The sequence below is a fragment of the Zootermopsis nevadensis genome, unplaced genomic scaffold, assembly GCF_977971745.1.
Source record: "Zootermopsis nevadensis isolate Lab colony 2312 unplaced genomic scaffold, Znev_1.0 Znev_ptg000031l, whole genome shotgun sequence".
In the NCBI taxonomy this organism is placed as follows: domain Eukaryota; kingdom Metazoa; phylum Arthropoda; class Insecta; order Blattodea; family Termopsidae; genus Zootermopsis; species Zootermopsis nevadensis.
Genome location: NW_028259163.1, coordinates 5,556,781 through 5,582,873, shown reverse-complemented (window position 1 = coordinate 5,582,873; position 26,093 = coordinate 5,556,781). Strand labels below are relative to the sequence as shown.

At 34.1% G+C, this 26,093-nt stretch overlaps 2 protein-coding genes and 1 long non-coding RNA gene across 5 annotated transcripts; 2 read left to right on the top strand and 1 right to left on the bottom strand.

The window, feature by feature from the left end:
• LOC110834452 (lipid storage droplets surface-binding protein 2) lies at positions 1 to 7,750 on the top strand. 2 transcript variants are annotated; one of them, XM_022073622.2, is made up of 5 exons: positions 1 to 80; positions 2,970 to 3,217; positions 3,985 to 4,170; positions 5,092 to 5,245; positions 7,456 to 7,750. In XM_022073622.2, the coding sequence occupies exons 2-5, from the start codon at positions 2,999 to 3,001 to the stop codon at positions 7,539 to 7,541; spliced, it is 645 nt and encodes a 214-aa protein (XP_021929314.1). In that variant the 5' UTR covers positions 1 to 80; positions 2,970 to 2,998; the 3' UTR covers positions 7,542 to 7,750. The 2 variants fall into 2 exon arrangements, with proteins under 2 accessions (XP_021929314.1, XP_021929315.1); XM_022073623.2 differs by having other exon boundaries at positions 14 to 80; positions 3,024 to 3,217.
• Positions 7,751 to 9,069: 1,319 nt separating this feature from the next.
• On the top strand, positions 9,070 to 21,608 carry LOC110834448 (arylsulfatase B). 2 transcript variants are annotated; one of them, XM_022073616.2, is made up of 9 exons: positions 9,070 to 9,228; positions 10,764 to 10,923; positions 11,834 to 12,060; positions 12,875 to 13,127; positions 13,727 to 13,884; positions 15,516 to 15,708; positions 16,065 to 16,157; positions 16,927 to 17,367; positions 20,049 to 21,608. In XM_022073616.2, exons 1-8 carry the CDS (start codon positions 9,130 to 9,132, stop codon positions 17,349 to 17,351), a joined length of 1,608 nt encoding a protein of 535 aa, XP_021929308.1. In that variant the 5' UTR covers positions 9,070 to 9,129; the 3' UTR covers positions 17,352 to 17,367; positions 20,049 to 21,608. The 2 variants fall into 2 exon arrangements, with proteins under 2 accessions (XP_021929308.1, XP_021929307.1); XM_022073615.2 differs by having other exon boundaries at positions 16,927 to 21,608.
• LOC110834453 (uncharacterized) lies at positions 20,430 to 24,321 on the bottom strand. The gene is made up of 2 exons (XR_002544591.2): positions 22,374 to 24,321; positions 20,430 to 20,854 (listed from the first exon to the last, which is right to left on the bottom strand). It is a non-coding gene; the product is annotated as an uncharacterized LOC110834453 (long non-coding RNA).
• Between the last annotated feature and the right edge of the window lie 1,772 nt (positions 24,322 to 26,093).

Below are 26,093 nucleotides of genomic sequence, written 5' to 3'. Positions count from 1 at the left end.
TGTTAGGGGATGCCTGGTATTATACGACGAAAGGTGTACGGAAGTTAATCTGTTTGAAGTGGTCTTTGTAGGTTTGTAAGGTAATATTACTTGGTAGTAAATTGTTACATTATAAGGACCCACATATTATTTTAGTACTGATAACAACTGGAATTCGTATCTTGTGTTACGAATTCAGAAAATAATTTACATATCTGTAATTAATTTTCTTAATCTCTGCATTATTATTATATATTAAATAACATGTTAGGTGGTCTGTTTGTAAATTTGTATGCAGATTTAATTTATTAACAGTCATATTAGTAATATTTATTATAACGTACAAAAATATTAATTTGAAATATCCTTTAAAGTTATAACTTTTCGATTCACGACAAGTTCTATTTCAGAATGTTAGAATTCACTATGGAGTGTACTTGAAATTTTGTCTAAACGTACGAAGTTTTAAAGTATTTTCACAGCGGTCAAATTGTCCTGTTATGGTCTCGTTTGTTTTGGAGCCGTATAGTCTTCTAAGTGGGATCCGGCGTTTCGAAAGATCTCTTCCTGCGTCCTGATAAATTCCAATTAAACATTGCTTTCCATTTACAGGATTACGCGGAACCATATTTAAATACTTCCAAAGTTTTCATGATTCACGCCAGTAACACCTAAAATTCTTAATCTTGTTTCCTGTTGGATATCAAATTGCAACCCCAGTAAGAACTATATATATCACCTACTTTAACAGTAACCGTTCAAATTGTGTTTACAAATTTCGTATTATTCTCAATGTAAACAGGGATTATTTCCTTGAAGAGCATTAACATGTTAATATTTATAATGACGACTTTTTATTTGGTACTGAATGAATTCATAAATATTTAGACCAGCTTCGGTGCTGAAGGGTTAATATTAAATAAAATTTTAAATTTATATACTTTATCTATTATAGTAGTAACTGAAAGAATGGTCTGTACAGTAGATTCCGGTTTATAGGGCCATCGGTTAATCGGGGAAGCCGTTTGTTTGGTACAAATCTTAAAGAACAAACCTTTTTCAACTCTTTACGTGGAACTTCGCTTAATTTGGTCAAAGTATTCTAGTCCCGACGTGTCCCATTTAATCGGAATCCACTATATTTGTATACGGCTTTGGAATACTTTTCTACATTCCAGTATAGTTTTATTATCTTACTGGTAATGACATATTTGTAGAAATTTTTTATGTGATATTTTAAAATTATAATATTGTCTGACACCACAATTGGTGAATTATCTAAAAATTCTTAAATATTTGTTTTGCAGTCTTACTGCATCGTACGAATGTGAAACTAGTCCATTACTATGAGTTCGCGAAGAGGATATTGCAAAAATATTTTTACCATAAGAGAAAATTAATTGAATTAAAAAGTCAATTGAATAAAAAAAAATTACTTGGATATTATCCATCGTCTAGTAATAAAACGTAAAAAACGTAAAACGACGTTTCGGAGATGGGGCTCTATCTCCGTCTTCAGGTTCCTACTCAGTTGGGCCCACTAGATAGAGCTAATCCCTATCTCCGGACCTGAATAAAAATTTACTTGGATATTATCCATCGTCTAGTGAATATAAAACGTAAAACGACGTTTCGGACCGGAGATAGGGATTAGCTCTATCTAGTGGGCCCAACTGTGTAGGAACCTGAAGACGGAGATAGAGCCCCATCTCCGAAACGTCGTTTTACGTTTTTTACGTTTTATTACTAGACGATGGATAATATCCAAGTAAAAAAATTTTATTCAATTGACTCTTCACCATCGTCAAGAAGTTTTAGATTTGATGAATTAAAAAGAATAGTGAAAAACGTTAACTTAATTAACTTGGCTCAGTGCAAACACGAGACGTTTCGGGTTCCATAAGAAGAGTAATTTCTTGAGCTGAGCGACTGTTTCTCGAGGACTGTGCCGTACGGAGTTGTAAAAGCATTTCACTCTAGATAGCTGGAGATCGGCAGAGGCAAACGCTTCTAATATTTATTCAAATGTTAATATTTGTTCTTTCGAATCTTCCATGATTGAAACTAATAGACTATGCAACTCGGCAATGCTCCACAATTTTTATGTTTCCAATGTTTAATTTGATTTTGTTAGTTTAGACTCTAAAATTTCTTGACATAAATACCTCTTATTCACGTGTAGAGTTTGCTGTTTTATGTATAGAGAGAGACTTGTTTTCAGATACCTGGTCATGAATTCATAACTTTATCGAATTTATAACTTGTGTTGAGCAAGGCCGTGGTCTAGGCATCACGGAGTTTTCCTCCGTGGCATCCCAACAAATACTCCATTCACACACAGAAGAAGGCAATGGCAAACCACTTCTGGATCATCTGCCAAGAACGTATATGAACAGGTCCCAGTCCGAGAAGAGAAAAGGATGGAAGGATCCTGTTCATATGGACCTGTCGTCAGACAGAACACTAATAATAATAAGATGAGGTGGTCCAGCGTTTAGAACGCTGGCCTTGTAATCCTGGAGTCTCGGGTTCGATTCCCGGCGGTGCCTGAATTTATAACTTGTGTTGGGCAAGGCCGTGGTCTAGGCAACACGGAGTTTTCCTCCGTGGCATCCCAACAATTACTCCATTCACACACAGAAGAAGGCAATGGCAAACCACTTCTGGATCATCTGCCAAGAACGTATATGAACAGGTCCCAGTCCGAGAAGAGAAAAGGATGGAAGGATCCTGTTCATATGGACCTGTCATCAGACAGAACACTAAATAAATAAATAGTACAAGTTTTAAGAGTAGAATTTTCAAATACGCCCTTCAAACTAAATCCGTAGCTTTGAATTACCACTGACTCCACATGATTGACTGGGATTCGTTGTGCGTGAAAGCAATATAAAACCAAAAAATCATATTTCTTCAGTACTTAAAATATTTTAATTACATAACTAATGCAGATTGGATGGAATGATAAAAAAAGCCAATTTTTATTTCAGATTTTTTAACACGTTTTGAGCAGTTAATCATGGTATTATTTATTGCCCATCAAGCCGCAGCTATGAGTCAGGCTAAAATACGACTGACAAACGTATCTCCCATAGAAGAAAAACAGGAAGATTTAGAAGGAGACTCTCGTCCTGACGACATATTTCCAATCCGCATGGCGTCCGTAGTTAGAGTTTCGAAGTTACCAGTCATTGAACAGACGTCTAATATCGCTGTTAATGTGTATAAGAAAGTTAAGGTAAGTCCCCTCACTGTAAATTTTCATATAATTCTTAGAGTGGACAGTGACAAAGATTAAGACATAATTAGTTTATTTTTTTAAATTATAATAACTGTACAATAAAGCTCACATAGACCTGGGGTTTCTTAAAATGTATCTACATGACGTACCACCGGCTATATTTTTTTTAGTAAAAGATTAATGTATTTGCATAAATATAAACCTTCTTGATCGTAAACTGACATAAATTTGAATTTAGCCCAACAATATAAAAACACTTAACAGCAAGGAATTTGAATTTGCTAGTAAATTTCCAAATATGTTACGTCATTGTATTTCGGACAAGTCACAGTTAACTTTTCCAATATATTTCAAAGGTAACAGCTTTCTGAACACAAACGACAGCGAACTATCTGTATTTACAATTTTTGAACAGTATTAAACTTTCCTAGTATAAATAAATTGTACGAAATATCGCAAATTGTCTTCTTGGGTTGTGAAAGTGTAGTCTCACAGATGGTTACAAATATTGGACCATACTGCCTACATCATTAAGGTAAACAAATTTCATTTAAACCCTAAAGATGGACGAAATATGTTCATTACAAAGGATGGCATAACCCAGAATGAAATCTAAACTCTGCCATAAAAGTATAAAATTTTAAACATTTTTATAAGTTTTTTAAGTGATGTTTTCTATGGCATAAATTTACCTTATCTTCAGATAATTAATGATTTAACGTGTAGTTCTTAACGTTAACTTTCCACAAACACTGCTTTTCCAGAAATCAAATTGTGTTTTCAACTGGTCTTTGAAGAAGGCAGAAAGTACAGTGTCGAAGGCCGTGAAGTCCACAGAGCCTGTGGTGTTAAGACTTCGGACACCAATTACGAAAGTGGATGGACTTCTGTGTGTTGGCTTAGACTACATAGAGGCGAAGGTCCCAGGAATTAAATTACCAGCACATGAGGTATAGATATTTTTAGATGCAGAGTTGTTTGTTTGTTTGTTTGTTTGTTTGTCATCAGTCTTCCGACTGGTTTGATGTGGTCCTCCATTTTCGCCAACATCTTAATTTCTACATATATTTTGCAGCCCACATCCCCAAAACTCTGTGTCACATATTCCAATCTTTGTCTCACCCTACAATGCAGAATAAAATACACAAAGCTTCATATAAACTAAATATGTCTGTCTTATGGAATGTTACGTCGTGTAACCTGGTAAATTGATCGACATATGGGGTACAATTTATTGTCCAAGAAATTAGAAGTTAGTTAGCATGGTTTAAGATTAATATTTCTCGGGAAAAAATGGATAGAAAATTTTCTGGTAGAAAATGACTTATAATTAAGATATAGCTTATAAAAGCAATGAATTATATTAATGCTATGAAATTAAATAAATATAGCTAAATAATTGTATGAATAAGATGACTGATTTGAGGTTCTCATGGCGGTGAATAAGAAGATGGTTTCTTCTGGTTGTAGTTAACAAATCGCCCTACTTTTCGAGGCACCAAAGACTTCTGTAACGTTGGCAAACTTCTAACAGACTAGACGGATTTGCAATCCAGAAGATAATCATATTCAAATCATATGTTGGATAAATAATAGAATAATATGTACAATTGAAATCATAGATTGTTTTAAGAATGAACATTTTATAGTAAGAAAATAACTCCAGTAGAGATGGTTATATTTTGTCTGTAACACGAAAAAATTCTGGTGTTAGTCAAACACAATCTAAATAACTTAATAAATTACGTAGTTTATATTTTTTTTAAAAAACTTGTAATTTTTTCCTAAACAAATTGATTAATTTTGTCGATTATTAGTCAATGTACTAGGGTAATAGTGTGTATCTTATCCGACTGATTTGTGTCTTACAGATGTATGCTAACGCGAAACAATTCGTTACGGATTGTGCTCAGCCATGTGTGAATTGTGCCGGTGCTGTAAAGGGGCTTGGAGTCCGGACGTTGGTGGCACTAAGACGTTGCGTCTGTGGACGAGGTCAGTACGGAGATTACGACGGGCAAGACGGTAAGTCCAGAGTTGAGATTGGATATTGCACGCAAAGTAATGCCATAAGTTGGCCAATGTTTTGAATTTAAATTTTTTAAAATACAGTATTAACCCCACTTCAAGAGTCCGTTACTGAAAATTTTTAATGACTGATATTGGGATTATATGTACTGGATAATGCAGCAGTTTAAATTGTCTGCAGCCAGAACACAATTACGTGCTGAAATTAATAACATGGTAGAACAGGGCGCTGTGGAATTGTTATATAGCACGCATGGAAGTTATAGGAAATTCCTATTTGATTGTTATTGCAAAGAAATACTTAAATTTATAACAATTTTTTGAATTTGATAATTATTTTAAACCTTGGGGCGGAGACAATTTCGTTCAGTTCATTATTTATGATAATACGTAAAGTAATTCAGGTTTTAGTAGAGAGAATTGTTTACGTGTTGATATTTATAATGTAACTATACCATTTAAACTCTTTGATTTAACACTTCAGTAGCTCTTCATAGGGTTAAATAGACGATAAGTATCATAAAAATTAATCTTATTTTGATTGTATGATATTTTATTAAATATTGGGTAATTCTTCTGGGAGGCGGGAACCAGTTAGAATTTGTTGTACTGAAATTAACGGGAATTTTATTTTCTATTTATGAATTTTAACTGTACGAACATTTTTTATTGATAGAATTTACATTTGTAATTTGAGGGTTCGTTATGTAATATTTTCTATTCAGATTCTAAATAAAGAAATTTGTAAGACTAATCATAAATGGGAAATATTAAATTAGATCTAAAGTACAACATATGGTGTACAATAAATTTATCTGCCTTAAGGTAGGGATTAATGATGATCTGTTTTAAATATTTAAATAAATATCTGGGGGGAATCCTTTGACTAGCTGAGTAAATATTAGCTTCTAAAGGATTTATATAGAGTTAATATAGCATAAATGAGTAATTTATTGCAGCAGTGGGAGACGATCATTTGGCAGGCAATTAGCAGGAACACTAAATATAAATATGACTCAATCGAACATAAAAATTTGAAGTTTCCGTTGTGACTCAACGTTATGAAACCTTCTCAGGACTTTAGAATTTCATTGATACAAAAAAATATTGGAGACTCTTTCTTAATTAGGGTTTATGAACTCTTAGGTTTCTCACGCGGCTGATTAACGAGAGATAACGCCATCTTGTATATTGTTAAAACATATCTCAGACTTAGAATGAACGATCTGAGCTACTTTTGAAGTACTATGGAAAGTCTCTGTGCTTATTCACTACGCCATATAAAATTTATTAAACTGTAGTTGGTTATCTCGTAACAGTTTTTCTGAAAATGTAGCCCGGTAGAAAGAAAACAAAATATAAATAGTTGTCATTGAGAGTAACACCCATAAGAAATTTAGATCATTCTTAATTTTGGGCGTGGTTTTTGTTAAATATCCAATAGGACTAATACTTCTTACTCATTGTATTCAAACGTTTCCTTGGCGGAGTAAAATATTTTAATAGAATAATTTTTAGACAGTATGTCTTTGCAGTGTTACCTTTAAAGTCTAAAAAATATTCCCAATATTACACCTACAAAATTTTCACTTTACGTCCAATTATTTATATATTATGTAGGCGTTGTTTAGTTGTAAATTTTTGAGTTATGGCTAAAGTGTTTTTCGTTTCAAATTATATCTTGAATTATTTGTAATTCTTTTCGGATAATTTTTCAGTATGGGGAAAAAGTATATATACAGCCTTTAAATATACATGAAGAAAATTTGATAGCCTCTTAAAACAAAAACAAAAATATAGTAAATTAATTATGTATTCTATTTGTAATTCAGTAATACTGAACTCACTTGTAGCTCAACAAAATAAAGTCAACTGCTATTTTAAAAATTTTAATTTAATCTCACATTTTATTTATTTCCGAGAGGTGCTGGATATATGAAATGTTACGACTATAAAATAAACGAAAGTATTTGTTTTAATTTAGACTAAATTTATAACTCAATATTAATCTCAATGGCAGAATGAACCTGTAATGTAATTGAATAAAAGTATTCCCATAATTAAACAGGTGTTTAATAGGCAAATTAACATTGAAAAAAATCATAACATCTGTGTTGAAAGTAATGACGTATGTTTCACGAATGACTAAATTTTGCTGTGTGACCAAAAGAAAACAAGCAGTTGATAACATGAATGATAATTTGTAGATGAAGTTCTGATTCTACATTCTGTGCCTGGTGAAACTGCAGATGTAAGCACCACTGAAGTCCCAGCGTCTACAATTCGTACGTAGTACCACTTCGTTAGCCGTCTGGATGTCTCGTCGTATACTACCATCCTGATAAATTGTTCTCTTGTTTAAATTTTGAATCTTAATATTAATAGCACTCGTTGAAACCGTATCTTAAAATAATTGTTGTATCTTAATTGTGCATGTAAATTTTATTATGTCATGTCTGAAATTATTCTGTTTAATAAATACAATTATTGAATATCTCGGAACATGTTATTTTTCTGTATAACGTAGGATATTTGAGCCTAACCTACTGATTCTGTTGTAAATATAATCTATAGTAATTTCAATGAAAAAATTAAAATATTAATCAAAGCCATTTGCATTTAAACAGGAACCCGGAAATTTATCAACTTGTAGCATATTGTTATACATATAAGATGACCCAGAATGTTATCAAATTTAATGCTTTGTTTAACCTAAACGACGAGGCATACAAGTCTTTCAAATACCTATCGAATGATATCAAGCCGTTTATATTACTAAATGTTCAACTGTTTCTTATGAAAAAAATTTGCTAACATTTATATTTTAGTCTATAATCTATTCTATATTCTATTTAGCCAATTTTTATGAGGGTTTTGGGTAATACCAGTTGGGTTTCGAAACACGTTTTGTTCACTGTGTGACTTAAAAGACTGAGGGGAAAACAAAACAAGTTCAGAAATATGTTCATGGCGTAACAATTCTTAACGCGTTCCCGATTTCGACACGTATTCTCCACAACCCATGTATTTCCCACTCATTTATTTCGATATTTAGAAACAGGTGTGAAATTTGATGTTACTGTTAACTTATTTTTCTAAAAGTTGGAATTTGTAGGCAACTTTTAACATGGCCCTAGACAATTTAATTAAAATCCGTGCAGATATTTTCTGCTTTTCATTTATACGGACAGACAGATGGGTGGACAGATATTTTTGAGGCTCTACTCAGGAATGTGAAAGTGTTTAAAATCTCCCACTCTCCGCAAAGTATTTTATTCTACGGTTGAACTGACGAAAATAACACATTTATTTATTAAATCTTGTCCGTCTAATCACAATAAATTCTTATTAAATATTAAAATATTACAATAATTAACATTTAAAATATTTTAAATGTTAATTATTGTAATATATCGAAATATTCGATAAAGAACATCATTTAATATTTTAAATATTTTAAATGTTAATTATTGTAATATTTTAATATTTAATAAGAATTTATTGTGATTAGACGGACAAGATTTAATATATACTTATTATATCACACTATGACGCAATTTTACCATCTAACATTTATTTATGTCAGTCGGCTGTTAAATTTGGTAAAGAACCACAGCTGAAATTTAGACTGCCACCTCGGCTCCAATTTGATCTTTTAAAGTTTTTCTTCCATAATAATTCTATTCTGTCTGCGCATGCGTCGCGTGTCAGCTGTGAAAGGAAATCATTAGTCGTAAGGTCAACTAGATAGCGCGCTCACTGCAGGAAGTCGTAATGAATCTAATCGAGAATTCGTGCCTGGTCGATAAAACAAAATCGACTCTCGTCCGCCTTCATTATATGGAACAGAGCAAGTTATCGAGCCTGTCGTATGCATCACAATGTTTACAAGATGGTGGTGTGCTTTGCTACTGTTTTCCAGTGTGCTGGCAACGAACCAGACTCGACCTCATATAATTTTCATCTTAGCTGATGATCTGGTGAGTACACATCTATATTTAACAATGTGTAATGTGATTGTATGTAAGGAGAATACGCGATTACAGATCTCGTAGCTTGCAACAGGACAAATGGTAAATTATTTACGTAATTCGACGTAATTGAAGATAACATATGATGTAATTACTGCTAAGATATGAGAATAAATATTGGCCTTGTCTCTCAACATGTAAACAATCTAAATCAGGTTTTCCTAACCTAGTTGATCAACATGGAACACTTTTACATTCTGAAGTTAAAAATGGGACCCTTAATCCTAATTGGACCTATGGCCCATCTGACTCATCTTATAAGTTTACAGCTTGTACAAGACTACACGGCAATACAATCATAACCTCAAATTCTAAAGGTAATTGATATTAAGAAATAAAACTTTATATAAATAGCATTTATACCTTTTTGTTCAATGATCTAAATTATTTTATTTGAAAATCCATTTAATACTCTGATTATTTATGTGTAGACAAACCAAACACTACTAATCGTTTCTTTTTTATTGAGAAGATATTTAAAATATATTTTATTGGCTTTACTCCAAATATATTGTGCACTGCACAAGATACGCTATTCAAACGAGAGCGTTTGTTACAAAATATTTAAATATTCTAGAGGAGCAATAGTTAAAGAATTACTGTCTACGAACTTTTATCTCATATTCCCTTATCTCAGAGGTGAGATCTAGGGTTTCTCGTAGCAGATCTCGAGAGACCATTCTCAAAGATCAATTGGTCTTAGTCGTAAATAAATAAAATCTCGCCAACATTAACAATCAATTATCAGGGGGCCTGTATAATGGAATATAAACATTCTGTAGTTAAAATTTACAATATATTTAAGTTTAATATTATATACTGTTTTAACCAGAGTGTAATTTACTGCTGAAATTATTAAATCATAACGGGACATTTTATGTCTTTCGCTCCATGGAGTCTTAGTATTGTAGAGGCCTTGGTATTGAAGCCAATCTAGTATATTTAACAATATATCGTTAGGCAGTCACAAAAGTCGACGATAATATTACTAATAACAATAATATAACCGTGCATCGGAACATAATTTCAAAACGTAAAATCATAATAAGATAAAATAATTTCAAAGGTATGTATGTACCTAACATATTAACGAAATATTAATTGATTTAAAATTTATTTTACAGAAGATATTATATAAACCTCAGGTGTAATTAAATTCTTCTATAACATAAATGTAATTTGTCACCTTCAATCTCCGAAATTTTATCACCGAGAAAGGGACTTCAGATGCCCTACAGTTGTGAAGTTGGATGGTTTGAAGCCGTCTAGATATTTAATCAGAGGGGAATCCATCCCTCACGAGGACCCAAATCTCTGTTAATGAAATTTGTGTCAAATCAGATCAGCGCAAGATAAAGAAATAAGGATAAACGCTCGAATTTAAAGCACTTAATGTTAGATCTAGTATAAGATGTGGTAGGAGATTTTATCTCGGCTTTAGGTATGTGTTTTTTTTTAATCGTGTAAAGTTTGTATGTCTGCAGGGTTGGAACGACGTTGGCTTCCATGGTTCGGACCAGGTTCCAACGCCGAACATTGACGCTTTGGCGTACAGTGGCGTCATACTTAATAACTACTACGTTCTGCCTGTATGTTCTCCGTCACGCAGCGCCCTTATGACAGGAAGACACCCAATCCACACAGGTGATGTGTAATTTAATTCCATCTCAACTTCTAATTTACATCTGCCTTTATTCAAGTATATTAAAATTAATAGTCGTAATATAATTTATTATATTAATAACTTCTGAACGCATATGGTTCGAAATGTAAAGTGTTCGTAAATTTTCTCCGATTTTAAGGAACAAAATATATCACGCATTTCAGTAAAATTTTTCAATATCGAATTTAATTTTAAAAAAACTGTCAGCTGTTGCTGTATTACATTCGAACTAACAGGGCGAAGTCAATAAGCTCATTTCTGAAACTTTGTTCTAAATGCGCCTATAAAAACTGCATTCATGATGACCTCTAATTCGACCCGGATTCGAACAGAATTCTTTGTCTCGTTTTCTTTGGATTTGTGTTTCCAACACTGAGGTCCTCCGTGCTTTTTCTCAGTTGAATGGAAAAATTCCAGGAAAAGTCGGTAAATGAACATGGCCCTTTTGTCTCTAATCATGGACACGTCCCAAACTTTCAAAGTCACAGACGCCTTCGACTAAAGCGATCCCAAACCTTCTGCCCTCGACTTCGAGACATCGAGCAAACCAAAGCCTTGACTTAAATGACAAATTCAGTGATGGAATTATCATCCCACCATTATCAGTAGCTATTAGTTGGAACATAATAAAGACCCACAGTCAGATAGCAATCCCTTGTTACAGTTTACGAGACTGTTTACCATTTTCGTGTATGGGATTGGTTTAACCCACTAAGGGTCGACGTCCTGTACTTGGCTCAAGACTCCTTCCTTGGCACTTCCGTTGGCCGAAGCAGTGGGTTCAACCACAGCCCTAGTGTCGGTAGAGCAGCTGTCTGTACACACCGGCAAGCCACTCAGGGTCTCTGCAGCGCCAATGGAAGTGACCTTGACGCTTCTCGTCCTGTGCAGGGATGCAACACAGCGTGATATTCGCCAACGAGCCGTGGGGTTTGCCACTGGAAGAGAAGCTTCTACCGGAGTACTTGCAGGAACTCTCTTACGTCAACCGAATGGTGGGGAAGTGGCACCTAGGACACTTTCGTGCGAATTACACTCCTCTCCACCGCGGGTTCGAATCCCACTACGGATACTGGGGCGGACACCAGGATTACTATGATCACACAGCTCAAGACAGTGTAAGTAGCATATACAGTGTGTTTAAAAAAGATATTAACACACATTCAAATGAATAAAATATACATGGATTGGGCAGGAGGTGTGCACCGGGTGTTGCCTGGGAAGTCTGAAGGAAAGACATCTCTGGGGAGACCTAGACGTAGATGGGAGGATAATCTCAGGCGGGATCTATGGGAGATAGGAATTGAAGGAAACTGAATTTTGTTGGCCCAGGACAGGGTCCGGTGGAGGGCTTTGGTTAATTCGGTGATGAACCTTCGGGTTCCCTAAGCCATCTAGTTGGTTGGGTCCACTATTTGGGAAGCCTGAGGGGAAGAGATCTCTGAGGAGACCTAGACGTAGATGGGAGGATAATCTCAGGCGGGGTCTATGGGAGATAGGAGTTGAAGGAAACTGAATTTTGTTGGCCCAGGACAGGGTCCGGTGGAGGGCTTTGGTTAGTTCGGTGATGAACCTTCGGGTTCCTTAAGCCATGTAGTTAGTTGGTTAGGTGTTACAAATGACAACCGATCACGTGTTCTTAAACACGTAGATCGTGAACAAGGTTAATATTCCATATTATAGTTTAATCATCCTGTTGGAACATTTTGTATAAGACTATATTAAATATAATGCATTAAGGCCCAAAATCGCCTAACCCCATTTACCATGACAGCGGTTGTAACAATACACAAAACAAATAATATCTCATAAGGCCGAAAATCCCTTAACAGCGAACGATCACTGATAAACACTTTTCTGTTATGTAAAAACACCACAAGAAAAGTTTTTCTCAGCAATTCCTGTTTGATTTCTTGCATAAAATGGCTACAGCTTCGTTACTGGGGCTACGACATGAGGAGGGGCATGGAGGTACACTGGGAGAGTTACGGCTATTATACCACAGACCTGTTCTCGCGAGAGGCTGTTAGAACCATCATGCACCACGACAAGGCGCGTTCCTTGTTCCTGTACCTGGCTCACCTCGCCACTCACTCGGCCAACCCATATCGCCCCTTGCAAGCACCAGCGGAAACCGTCAACAAATTCAGCTACATTGCAGACAAACAGCGTCGGACGTTTGCAGGCGAGTCTACCAACCCTCAGCCAAGTTAAGAGCACAATTTTCCCGAAACGTCGTGTAATGAGCTTGGTCTGTTGCATTTCAGAACTATTTGTGATCGTCTTACATCTGAAAATTGAAATATTTTCTTAAAGTTACTTAACATTTGTTAAATATGAAACGGTGATTAAATCCTTCTTCTTCAAAACAGTTCTGATATTTTATTAATGCATTTTCTTGCTATATTTATTAATTTTTAACAAAAATGGAAAAGATATATCGTATATTTGACACAAAGGAGACTTTTTTGGCTTTTACACATTTTAAAGTTAGACAATATTTGACATTTGTTTCGTAATTAACTGGCCATGTTCAAAATTCGAAAAGTTTTAGAAATATTTTTCACGTTGTAAAGAATGGAGAAATTTTTAGTAACAAATATGCAAAAATTAGATTTGAGATTCTCACGGCCGTAAACATGTCGATGTTCTAGGATGATGAACGTACATTTCAGACAAACACGTTACCTTCTTCAGAGTTGAAACTGCATTCAATACTATCATTTACATTAAAAAAACTCTCATTCTGTAGAACCACTTCTTACTGTATAATATATTACACAGGAATGTTGTCCAAACTGGACCAGTGTGTCGGCGATGTTGTGGCAGCCCTGGGAGAACGAGGAATGCTTAATAATTCGATCATAATATTTTCAACCGACAACGGAGGTCCTGCTGCAGGTTTTAACCTCAACGCAGCTTCCAATTGGCCACTCAGAGGGGTAAACATTATTTTACAAATTAACCTATTTGTCAAACGTAGGAAAATAGATTTCTTCTAATGTTATTATTGTTATTCGGTATTAGTGTTGAAAAATTAATTACTGTGTGTTTTGAAACCGAGGCAGCATTTTACCAAAATATGGTTTAAAACTCGGCGGTGACTAAAATTTTCCGTAATTTTAATTAGTCTGCAGAAAAATGTCGGGATAATACGTTAAAATTAGGCCACGACCGATTGCTTCCAAATCCTTTCCAGTTTATTGTTTGTTAATCAGATCTATTCGACGCTATGTAGTCTAAAGTACATTTTCGTTAAATAAACCCAAAATTAATAATTTAATAATTATCAAACTAAACCATGTAATACCATGGAGAAAAGTTCTCAGATTCTACTAGTTGCTCAGCTCGTTAACATATTCCCGTCCTACGGAAACCGATGGTTTACGACGATGTTTAAAATAGCTCACTACTAATCCCCATCATTTAGTTTGTCTTATTTAAAGTATATTTTAATGCAATGCAAGCTGTCATTCACAACTAGGTCTTGCAAGAGAGTCTTTTCCATTTAGTTTTTCCGATTACAATTTTATATGAATTTCTCATGTCTCCTATTCCTTCTGCATGACCTACCCATCATCAGTTTTGTAAAGATTAAATCTAAATAACTTCTATCAACTACTCAACGTTAACTGAGTGAACGTAATGATCTGTCGAACAGAAAACAACTCCTCATTATTGCGCGTTCATTTGACGAATCTTGGGCGAAGAAACTACAAACGTGTTCTACTGATATTTGTATTTAAATTAACCCATAAATAAACGGATTTGTTCAAATTATAATAAATTATACTATATAATATTAAAATTTTAATCTTATAATAAATTTAGCAAATATTAAGAAACTTCAACACTTTCCTTGCTACTAACAAGATATATCGTTTGAAAACATTGTCTCGTATGACATTTAAGACATGTAAAAATATCTTTCACCCTCTTCAAAAAGTTAAACGATTTACATTTGTGACATGTGATATTCCCAATGTAAACAATTACCATTTTTACGTTGAATTAACTAGAAGTCAAGAATGACTCATTCAGAGACACGAATAAATACATAAATATCTTCATCTAATTTTATTACAATCATAAATTCAGGAAATGGGACTTTCGCAACATGAATGAATGATAACAGAATATAAAATTGTGGTTGAAAAAAAAATTGAAGGAAAGACACAACACGATAGACGAGGCGTACTTGAAATGATAATATTAAAATAGGCCACAGAGAAACGGTTAACAATGGCATGGAACGGACTCTTATGGATTTAAGTGTGCACCGTTGTGAATAAATGGATTATAGGCATGCTGTGATGGTTCGTACTTTGAGAAAATATGAACTCATATTTGTATTAATTTTATTGTGTGTAAAAGCGATTCAATGTTAACATTTTATTTAGTGTTTGGGAGATGCTAATTGTGATTTGTTACACGTGAACTCCCTTAACATTGACAAAAAAAAAACACATTCGTAAATGTTATCATGTAAGTCCCAAAATTACGTAACAGCAGCAAATTATCACCGACAAACCAACACTTCTCATAATATAGACAATACTGGGTGAATTTTAAGGTAAAAGACACACTTTGGGAAGGCGGTGTGCGGGGTGTTGGACTGGTATGGAGTCCCTTGATCCCTGAAGCCCCACGGGTAGCCAATCATTTGATGCATATCCAAGACTGGTTACCAAGTCTGCTACACGCCGTCAATGCCAGTGTGCCGTCACATCTCGATGGTCATGACGTCTGGACAAACATCTTGTCAGGTTTGTGACCTTTCAGCTAAGAACTAAGCGTTTCCTTTAATGACACTCCGAATCCTGATTTTATGACGCCATCGCATTATAGAGGATAATTCAAAGTTTTTGTACAGGTTTTTAGGAAGACTATTATTACTGTTTTTGCTGTAACTCTGCAAATTACAGATAGGCTTGAGAAGCTGATAATTGATTACCATGCTCGCCTATTTCATAAACCGTATGTTTTATTACCGTGTTCACAAGTCCGCTGATGGCCACTCGTCTGTTGCTAGATATATGCATCTTAAAATTCTATATTTGTTCCAGGTCCATTTTATATTAATCTGATCATTATAATTATTTTTATGTAACTATAATTTCAGAGTCCTCTTCATCTTATGACCAACTTCTTCTGAACATAGACAACGAAAGAGGCATTGCAGCTCTTCGGAAGGGAGACTTCAAACTCGTTAAAGGTGGGCACATGTTTTGGTAATAGGTTATAAAACACAAAATACGAAGAAACCAATGGAAATATTGAAATTTTTAAAGCTTTATTATGTTTTTGCAAGAAATTCACTGCTTAAAATCGGTACGGCCGATAATTTAAGCTGTTTTTTTATCTCCTTTGTTTTCACAAAACCACGCACAAATGTGACACAAAGATGAATTTGATATGAGAGCCTTGAGGGTTAAAAGAGAATTTTATACTTTCACAGACCTTGAAGTAACTTCATCCCCTTATAACAGACTCACGACCTGCAAGTTTATAAGTAAGGGTAATTTGCTGAAACTCAGTTGCAATTCGTTAAACAAGTCTTACCAAATTAGACACGCCACTTCAAATAGGTTCACGTATTTCTCATTAATTTTTATTAACAGAACAGTTCATTACCGAGATACTTGAAGCTGATTGAACTTGCAACAATCTTCAGTATCAGCTTTAATTAATCTTATTGAGATTCGTCTCTGTCCCTACAAGCGTTCATCAGTATGACGTCATAATTCATTTTACGTTCATAATTACTTCAGTCACGGAAAAAAGTTACTTAAAAATACTGACATTACCATAAACCTTTCTGCTGTCAAATAACTACATTTATTCGCATAATTTGATTTAAAATTAGAAAATCTTACGCTGCCGGCCACTGGTTGTGAACTCTTACAGTCCACGACTGTAATCTTGAGACTTACAAGGAATGCAGGTAGGTTAAGACGAATAAATATTATTGTTCTTGAACTCAGGAAGAACATGGGATGGACAATGGGACGGTTGGTATGGACCTTCAGGGAGGAAACCAGCTTATCGTTACAACGTGACGCTGGTGTACGACAGCCCTGCTGGTCGAGCCATCGCCAAAACCAGTTCTCCCTTACCGTCCAACCCTGACGACGTGTTGAGGTTGAGGGCAGCTGCCAGCGTCTCCTGCGACTCAGACATCAAACCGACATGCGCAGGTCCCAGCCCTGTGTGCCTCTTCAATGTGAGGCGAGATCCCTGCGAGTTAGACAACTTATCCGACAAGTATCCCTTACTGGTTGTGGCACTTCAGGAGCTATTGGACCAATACAACGCTACTGTAGTTAAGCCCCTCAACAAAACTGCCGATCCGAGAAGCAACCCAAAGTATTGGAACTACACTTGGACCAACTGGATGGACAAGATTTGATAACAGATTTTAAGAGGTTGGTGCTGGAATATTTAGAAAATTTCTAGTTGTATTCTACGCTTATTACAATTTAAACAATATTCTTTACGTACTTAGTGGTGTCACCTGCTTTATTTTGTTTGTTAGTGTAACGTACCTTTGAAAATTCACAAAAGTTGTCTAATTTTTACGTATAATTAATTGTTATCGTTTAATGACTCTACGGTTCAAACTTTGCCATGTATCCAAAGCTTCTGAGTTCAAATCTCTGCCCGAAGACCCATTATTCCGAGGTTTTCTCCATTTTCCTTAACCCAACAAGAAAGAATGCTGAGATAGACTTAATTTAGTCTACAAACTCTTATTTTCACGTCTATTTAAATTTAGTATTTATTCATTCGTAGCATTTTTAAAAATTTCCGTCCGCAGATAGTTAGCTTGAATTGTCAACAGATGTCAGGAGTGGTTTGACTTGTATGATATTAGGAATATTTATATATTATTCACGTTAATATATCTCGTATGTTGCAAAGGAAAAATTTAATATTGATGTAAGAGGAATCCTACTAAAGAAAATTATTTAACCCTATAAAACTCTGTGGTAACTACGTTCCATTTGTTTACATTTTCTTAGAGTAGTGGGTTTTATATGATTCTCAGAGTAAACAGCAATTTTTTACCTAACAGAGTTAATCAATTAATCTTTGTAATGAAGATGATTTGTTTTATTTGAGGTAAGCATTGGCTTATTGACATATTAGATGAGGTTTGGCTTCAAAAGGTTAATATGTGGTCTCGTAAATGGTACAGACCTTCCTACTGTATCGATACTGATTGTTCGTATCGATGTATGATTTGAGGTTTTCACAGCGGTGCGTATGAAAGTTTCTGCCTTCTGTGTTGTTTCGCCGTGTAGTCTGATAGAAGTTTACCGACATCGCCCTGATGATGGAGGCAGCAAGAACCTCTTTACACAACCATCTTTAGTGTTCGTATATCTTGTCAAGGTACTGCCCAGTCTAATTCTATTGCATCCTTCTCTTTCATAGTCTTTCAAGTAAATGTTTTCTATTGTGATTTAATTTTAAAGTTTGAAGAGCAGTCTCGTTTCCTCGAGGTATCGTGATCTCATAGCTTGACCGTTAGCCTTAATTTCTGTTTCTAATCGACTGTTAACAATTTTCACTGTAAATAACCTCCAGTCCTCACCACAGTCGCTAATTCCTTACATTTAATTTCGTGTTTTATCAGCACACAAAATTTTCACTTCTGTACCTAATGACCCCTGTTAATAGTGCATCATGAATCTCGTTTTTCACACAGTCTCCTTTCGGCAAGTTGGTACCTCTGCATTGTGCTGTTTACAATCTCTTAATACCAAGTGGTAATTGTTTATATCACCTTTAATAATCAGTATGTCTATATTTTCCTCGCACATTGTATTTGAAGTTTTGATTCTCAGAATAAACAGCTATTATTTCCATAAATAAGACTCAACTTATACTAAATTCGTAAATATACAGACGATCATGTGGTTTTAATAGGTTAAACTCTTGAGTTGACGTTTATTTTGTAAATTTATAATTACATTAAATGGAAAGGAAATTATGAATTTTAACAAGGAATATAACAATAAGCCTCTCCCTACCTAGAACGTAAATTTTTCAGGACTCTTTCCAGAATATTGGAGTGGATAACCACAAAGTTTTTTTCGGAAAACGTAGCAAGCGATCATTTGGCTGACATAAGTATGGACGAGATGATAATATTTAAGCGTATATTAATAAATATGATACGAAGTTTGGACTTAATTCGTTTGTCTCAATACAGATATCTATGGTAGGATCTTTTGAATACAACTAACTTGGGTAATTATCCACAGTCGCTGGATTTTTACCTCGGCTGGCCGAATTCGTGCCCAGATTAGTCCAGTGGGATTTACGGTACACAAAATGGGACTTGGACCGGATTTTTTTTCTGAGTCCTTCGGTTTTCTTCCCCTGTAATTATCATTTCACCCTCCACACTTGGAGGATGGCCATTAGCTGCCACCGTTCCACAGTGACGAAATCTTAACCCCATATTATCATAACATCTCCCATTTATTTTCGACATTCGATAAAGCGAAGGCAAACATTGGCATTTCCATTAGTTCTTTGTGGAATGAATGTTATTCTCTGTCTGGTGGATGGGAAATTGTCAGCTGCGTTTTAACAATACAGTCTAGCTACAAAAGAAGATTTTCAGTCTGAGGAAAGCGGCGAGAGACGAAAATAAATAATATGAGTTTATATTCCTTTTTTATTCTCTACCTGAATCGGCGAAATCCTACGCTCGTGGAACTTTTTGTCTTTCTCAGCGACGAACATGAATTGACGGTGGGTAAGAGCAGGATGATGATGATGATGATGATTGTTATGAAGACAAACATAAAGCACACCCTCGCCATTTGCGGAGGTTAAATTGTTTATAAAACAGCGATGAGCGAAGTTAAAAATTTACGGAAAAAGTGAGGTTATGTAAATAAAATACAGGCGAAAAATTATATTTAATACGTGTAATTAATTGTTAATAAACATGAAAAAAATATTTAACGTGTATATTGGGATGACGGAGTTTCTGGTTGAAAGTTATGAGGGTCTTGGAACGATGTAGGGTAGATCAAAAAGTCAAAGAGAAATGATCGACTTATTCAACCGCCATTTGGTGGCTTTTCAGTTGATGTCTGATCCGTGCGCCTGCGCAAGAGGTACCTAGGGGGCCTTCACGCAGCGATACACAGACATAACCACAATAACTTTTCGGTAAAATAGCAAAAAAAATAAGGCTGCTGTATTTGTAATCTGGAATAATATGCTTTACAAGGTACTTAAGAAGTTTCTATACTTTGCCCATTGTTATATTCATGTTTTAAGTTTTGTTGAATGTTTTAAATAGCTAAGAAAATGTATTTCAATTATAAGCAGTATCTAATGTCACTTCTGTATTACAAACTTTATCAGATCAGACTTCATAATTTAAGAACATAAGATAATATGACCCAAACTTTAAAATCAAAGCCATCAGATGTAGAATATTTTAAGAAATGAGTTACGAGTCTGAACAAAACTCTCGTCTGCTTGGTTTATTCAATGCATTCAGATCACAATGACTCAATGTTTGTTTGCAGAATCAGTCGTGTTCTGAATGAAATCGTTGTGTTACAGATCGCGGGCAGCAAACATGATTTCATAGTTGCCAATATACGACTACTGTTAAGTTAAATATATTTCAGATCTTAATGTCATTTGTGTGTCTGGTTGCGAGCCAGAATATAAGGATTCGATCCCTGGAATTCTTGTATACTTTGAGACCCAGTCAATCTCCATTTCCGATGGGTAAAATGACGTTTTCTTTGAGTGTTAAACTGAGCTTCAAGTTGCGTTTAGTCCTGGGGTTAAGAATTAGTGGATAAAATTTCTTGTTCCGAGGTTGTTAAAATTCTTCAATCCATCACTTCCTTCGTCGGTCCATTTCACGTCTTCCTATTGCCACATAAATATAAAACAGTTTATATTATTTAAATCTTGTCCGTCTAATCACAATAAAGTCTTATTAAATATTAAAATATTACAATAATTAACATTTAAAATATTACAATAATTAACATTTAAAATATTTTAAATGTTAATTATTGTAATATTTTAATATTTAATAAGACTTTATTGTGATTAGACGGACAAGATTTAAATAATATGTATTTATTATATCACAATATGACGCAACTTTATCATTTCATAAAATAGTTTTATAATTCTGTACTAAGAGAATTTCTGTCAAACGCAACTAATACCAAAGCAACTGAACGTAGACTTAATGCAATTCAATTCTCACAACCATTTTAACTCTTTGATGTAGAAGCTCATTTAAGTAATATTTATAAATTCAGTTCGTACCTCAAAGAAAACACAACGCCTCACCATTACAAGTTAAAATCGTTCATGCTGTTAAAAATAATCATTAATTATTCTGATAATGATATGAAATGTACAAATATGATCTGTGGTAAAATGCAGAGTTATTAAGAGTAAAATCAGGTGGTACATATAGTTACCACTTGTCTTTTTAGGGTTAATAAAAAAACGATAATGGGCAGAGATATAGATGGAACTAAACTGCCTCAAGGCCGTGTTTAATGACGGGCTAGCAGTTTTGAAACATTATGTTTCTATTGTCAGAAATTAGACATTAGATTGTATCTAATAATTAAACATTAAAGAAATAAATTATCACTTTTCATCTTATTTTAATTACCTGGTGCCTATATAATAGTTTGTTTTAAAATAAGTTAAAATGGCTACTTATGGAAATAATAAATAAATACATTATCAAAGGCAAATTATTCCAATCAATTGCGTTGTGATAATGCTAATAAAGATCGCCCATGTCATATATAATTATAAAAATAATTTCTTTACCGACAGACATCTGTTTCACTCAGAACCTTCGCATAACAATCTGAGGGAAAAATTTGTTTGACCCAAATGTTTATTTTTCAAGTCGAAATTTCTGGTGTTAGTTTGTGTATCCAGGACGTGAATTACAACTTTAAAGTAGCATTCAAAAGTCCATTATTAAATCTGGTAAGATCAATAGAGACAGTGTTTTAAATATATTAGTTTTCATCACTGTTAAGCGACGCTGCATTTACGTTCTACAGATTATTAATGTGTTTTCGAATGTATAATAAAGCACAAGATCTTTCCTCCAAACCCCATTTATGTTAGTAATTAGAGAAAAATATCACAAATATTTATTTATTCTTAATGTGCCGGTCGGTTTGAAGCGTTTAACTCGCGTGAATATTGTTTTCTTAACTTTGGCAAGTGCATAACACGTCTTTTGTTCTCGAACGAAGCGTATGCTACATTTCTTCGTAAACATTTTATCTTCTGAGCTCATGAGCTATTTTTCACTAGACTATGTTATGGGTTTTGACTCCCGTGTTGATTCGTACGAAGATGCAAACATTTCGGAGGTACAGTCTCCGTTTCTAGGACTTACACCTCCGTCCCTGAAGATGGAAGGAATATATTTCTACGAAACGCTGATATGTAACCACTAATCCGCATGACGTCACAAACCAGAACATCATTAGGTAAATTGCACTTGTGGATCAAATTAAACTACGATATTATTCTTAGTTCACATAAAACAATCACAACAAATAAGGTTTATGTGTTGTAAGATTTTAAGTTTTCACAGCGGTGAGATTGAAGATTTCTATCTTCTGGGTTGTTGCAGTATGGCCTCTGAAACGTTGGTAAACGTCGACCAGACGACATAATAAAGATGTTTTGTTTTGCTTTGTCGTGTAACCCAGTACGTCACATGTTCCATGATCGATTCTAAAATACGTACGTGATGACATACGAACGCTTAAACAGACATTGCCAAGGGTTTTATAAGAAACTGGTGACCATTAGACTCCGCCCATTCTTTTATAATTCTTTGTCTCGTTCCCAAGATTTTAGCTTTGTCATTCATACTCAGACAATGGTAAATTAACTATGCAGACTTTAAATAAATTTAATCAGACGTATTTGATAACGCTCTAAATTCAAATAGTGGTTTTATGAGTTACGTCTTGTATATGGTGATCAACGTTTCGGAGAAATATTCAGCGTGTTTATTATACACCGAAGATTACAATCTAAATTTCACTGCAGCAAGGACATTAAAATTTTAAGGCTTTAACTTAAAGAAAATAGTGAATTGTTTATTAAGGAAAACAGTCATAATTACAGTGAGAATAACTAAGGATATTCATGATCACGAGTTCAGCTCGCATACACTTAAAGAGAATTAAATTATGGAAAAATTAAGCTGCACAGTCATGGCATTGCTACAAATTTTAAGTGCGTTTCACGATATGACGTAATCACTTCTTCCACTGTGTCTGTTCATCTGTTTCTGTACGTGAAATAACCTAGCTCTCAATAAAATTATTTGTATTATTTTTTCGAAGGCACTTATAATTCTTAAAAGCTTATTATTAAAGAGATACTTACAAAGGTGCCAAAAACTTTTACGCTAAATACAAAATTTACGGTATTTTTGACATCGCAGATACTTTTTTTGGAAGTACGTAATTATTCAATGCTTGTACAAAATGTATTTTAACAAACTTTGTGAAACATTTCTGTAAGTTGAAAAGTCAAATGAAATTAACAAATAAAACACGTAAGCAAAATGTAGAGAAATGATTTTAAACGCAGATGACATACAAAATTACAAGTAGTCTATAAACCGTCTAATACAATTGACTCCCGATTATTCTGGGGCGGATTAAATGATCTCTCTCTGTTTTAAAAAAATATTAAACGCTAAGTTAGAAAATTTGTTGTAAACATTATAACGTTTAAAAAGAAAGAAATAAATACAATGGAATAATTAACGTATTAACATAAATAAGTTGCTGCTAAACGTAGAACGTTATTACTTACCGCTGGAATCATTTCAAAAAAATAGTTGTAATGTAGAGAATCATATTTTATGTAAATTGTTTTCTATTATTATTATTATTATTATTAAATATTTAAAAATTTAAGTAGTACATGTTTGTAAATAATCTTATGTATTTGTTGCATTACGTGTTTCTCTTTTGTTGGTGATTTTTCTGGGTTTCGATTATCGATTATATTTTCCAACCAACCCAGGGATCTTCTGTGTTGCCATAAAGTCGATACAGAAATAAGTACACTTAAAACCAACAGACTTCTTGCTAATGATAAAGTCACATGATGATTAAAAACAGATCGGTCACGTTGGTCTTACGTAAAAGTAAATAATTCATTGAACGAACGACATTTTAAACCGTAAATGAGAAGCAGATTTTGGGAGTTAGTAAAAACCAACAAATAAAATTCTGATACACTAAAATTACTTTTTAAGTAAACGTAAAGTTCTTGCCATTGTTGCAACAATGGCCTCGGTTCATTGTTAAAGGAAAGAAAACTTAAAATTTTAATGAGCAGAATATATAAATGTTTAATAAAACATATTTTAGAAAACGTAGAATATTACTAAGCGCATACTATTGTATCAAACCAACAAGAATCTCGAGGTATTTAACTAGAAACGCTGTTTGTTTCAAATTACTTCCAAATTTTGAAACTGAATTTTTACTTCTAAGAAAATTATACACCCGTTTCGAGTCCACCATTTAAAAAAAAGTATACCTGTCACGTGATTAAGTCGGCCAATCAACCTTTAAACAGTTTTTCCACTCCTCGCGAAATTTCAGGGTTTTTGATAATCCATTCAAACCAGTTACGTCAGACTGTTATGTTCGTAAAGCAATGACCCCTGACCCAGATCTGCATTCTACAAGTCACAAGTATATGACAAGCAGTTCTTATAAAAAGCGGATATCCTGTAATTCTTCTTACCGTACTTAATCAATAAAGAAATTTATTCAGTGTTCTCTCTTGCTGTCTCAAGTCTGAACTAAAGTCTGATGAACTACTGTTGTTGTGTACGTGTTGATTTAAAATCCTTTCGCAGTTATGATGTTTAAATAGGAAAAAATTAAATATTTATTTGAAATTAAGGCTCTCACAGAGGTAAAGATTGTGAGATCTTCCGCGTTGTGACGCCGTGAAACTTGGCAGACAAAGATGGACGCTATCATCTTTCTCTGAAACATTATTTACCACTTACAATAACACCCACCCTCTCAACACATAAGACCAGAGTTGACATTTTTAAAAATCCGTTGAAATAAATATATACGAAATATAAATTGATTTTAATACTAAAAAGTATTAAATCTTTCAGTTTGACATCTAGTCACCTGAAGATAGAAGTAGATACTTCTTCCGAAACGTTTCTAACAAATACATCGTAAACAATTGATAATGACCACAACATTTTTAAACTGGATAAATACTCTTGTGTAATGACCAGTCTTAATTTGACTTCACTTTCGACGGGGCCCTCTTTGGGCAAAGTCGACACCTCCGACCGTACTTAACTTCACCATGGTAACATATTTCATAAGTGGTCCAATTATACAGAGCATAAAATATTTTGTCCAAACATAAGATTTTATCTGTCAGTGGAAAGTTAATGAGTTGAAATGTTGGCAAGAAATTTTGGTCTACTCACAGTATGTTGTAAAGATATCGTACATGAACTGCAGTAGAATCAAAGCCGTGTTTCCACTCTGAAATGGCCTTTGAAAGATATTCTTGTCTAAACCTATTATTAATAATTACGTCTTAATATTATTCCTCGGCTTTATTTAAAGATAAAGTAAAAATTAATATTTTTTAGAGTCTTATGTTATTACGAATAGTGAGCAGATGGAAATGAAGGAGGGGGCATTCAGTATTTTCCTACTAGGAGGGCCAAACAAAACCACAAAACTCTCATATATTCTTCAGAACAACTGAAATAATATTTCAAAAGTTAATGTTACTTTGTATTTAAAAATCAGGGTAATCTTCATGGGGATTAGAGCGGTCTTAACTTTTCAGATGCCCTCGTTTAGAGCTCTAAAATTTTAAATCGAGGCCAGAAATGGCCTTCCACCTAAATTCTACTATATCCCTCCCACCCTGAAGTAATTTTCAGATGCTTCCAAAACAATTCAATGTTATAATAGAATATCATAGCGTTTATACGTTTAGGTTGTGTTAACGTCATCATGAATTCTCGAATGTCACTTCAAATTTATTCGTAAAATGCCTAATGATGTATTGTACCACCTGTTTCCCCAAG

Excerpts from the sequence above, each read along its gene's own strand:
- LOC110834452 (XM_022073622.2), top strand. The coding sequence starts at position 2,999 with ATGGTATTATTTATTGCCCATCAAGCCGCAGCTATGAGTCAGGCTAAA. Across the intron at positions 4,171-5,091 it reads TTAAATTACCAGCACATGAG|ATGTATGCTAACGCGAAACA; the intron begins GTATAGATATTT and ends TGTGTCTTACAG. Across the intron at positions 5,246-7,455 it reads AGATTACGACGGGCAAGACG|ATGAAGTTCTGATTCTACAT; the intron begins GTAAGTCCAGAG and ends GATAATTTGTAG.
- LOC110834448 (XM_022073616.2), top strand. The coding sequence starts at position 9,130 with ATGTTTACAAGATGGTGGTGTGCTTTGCTACTGTTTTCCAGTGTGCTG. Across the intron at positions 9,229-10,763 it reads TCATCTTAGCTGATGATCTG|GGTTGGAACGACGTTGGCTT; the intron begins GTGAGTACACAT and ends GTATGTCTGCAG. Across the intron at positions 13,885-15,515 it reads CCAATTGGCCACTCAGAGGG|GTAAAAGACACACTTTGGGA; the intron begins GTAAACATTATT and ends GTGAATTTTAAG.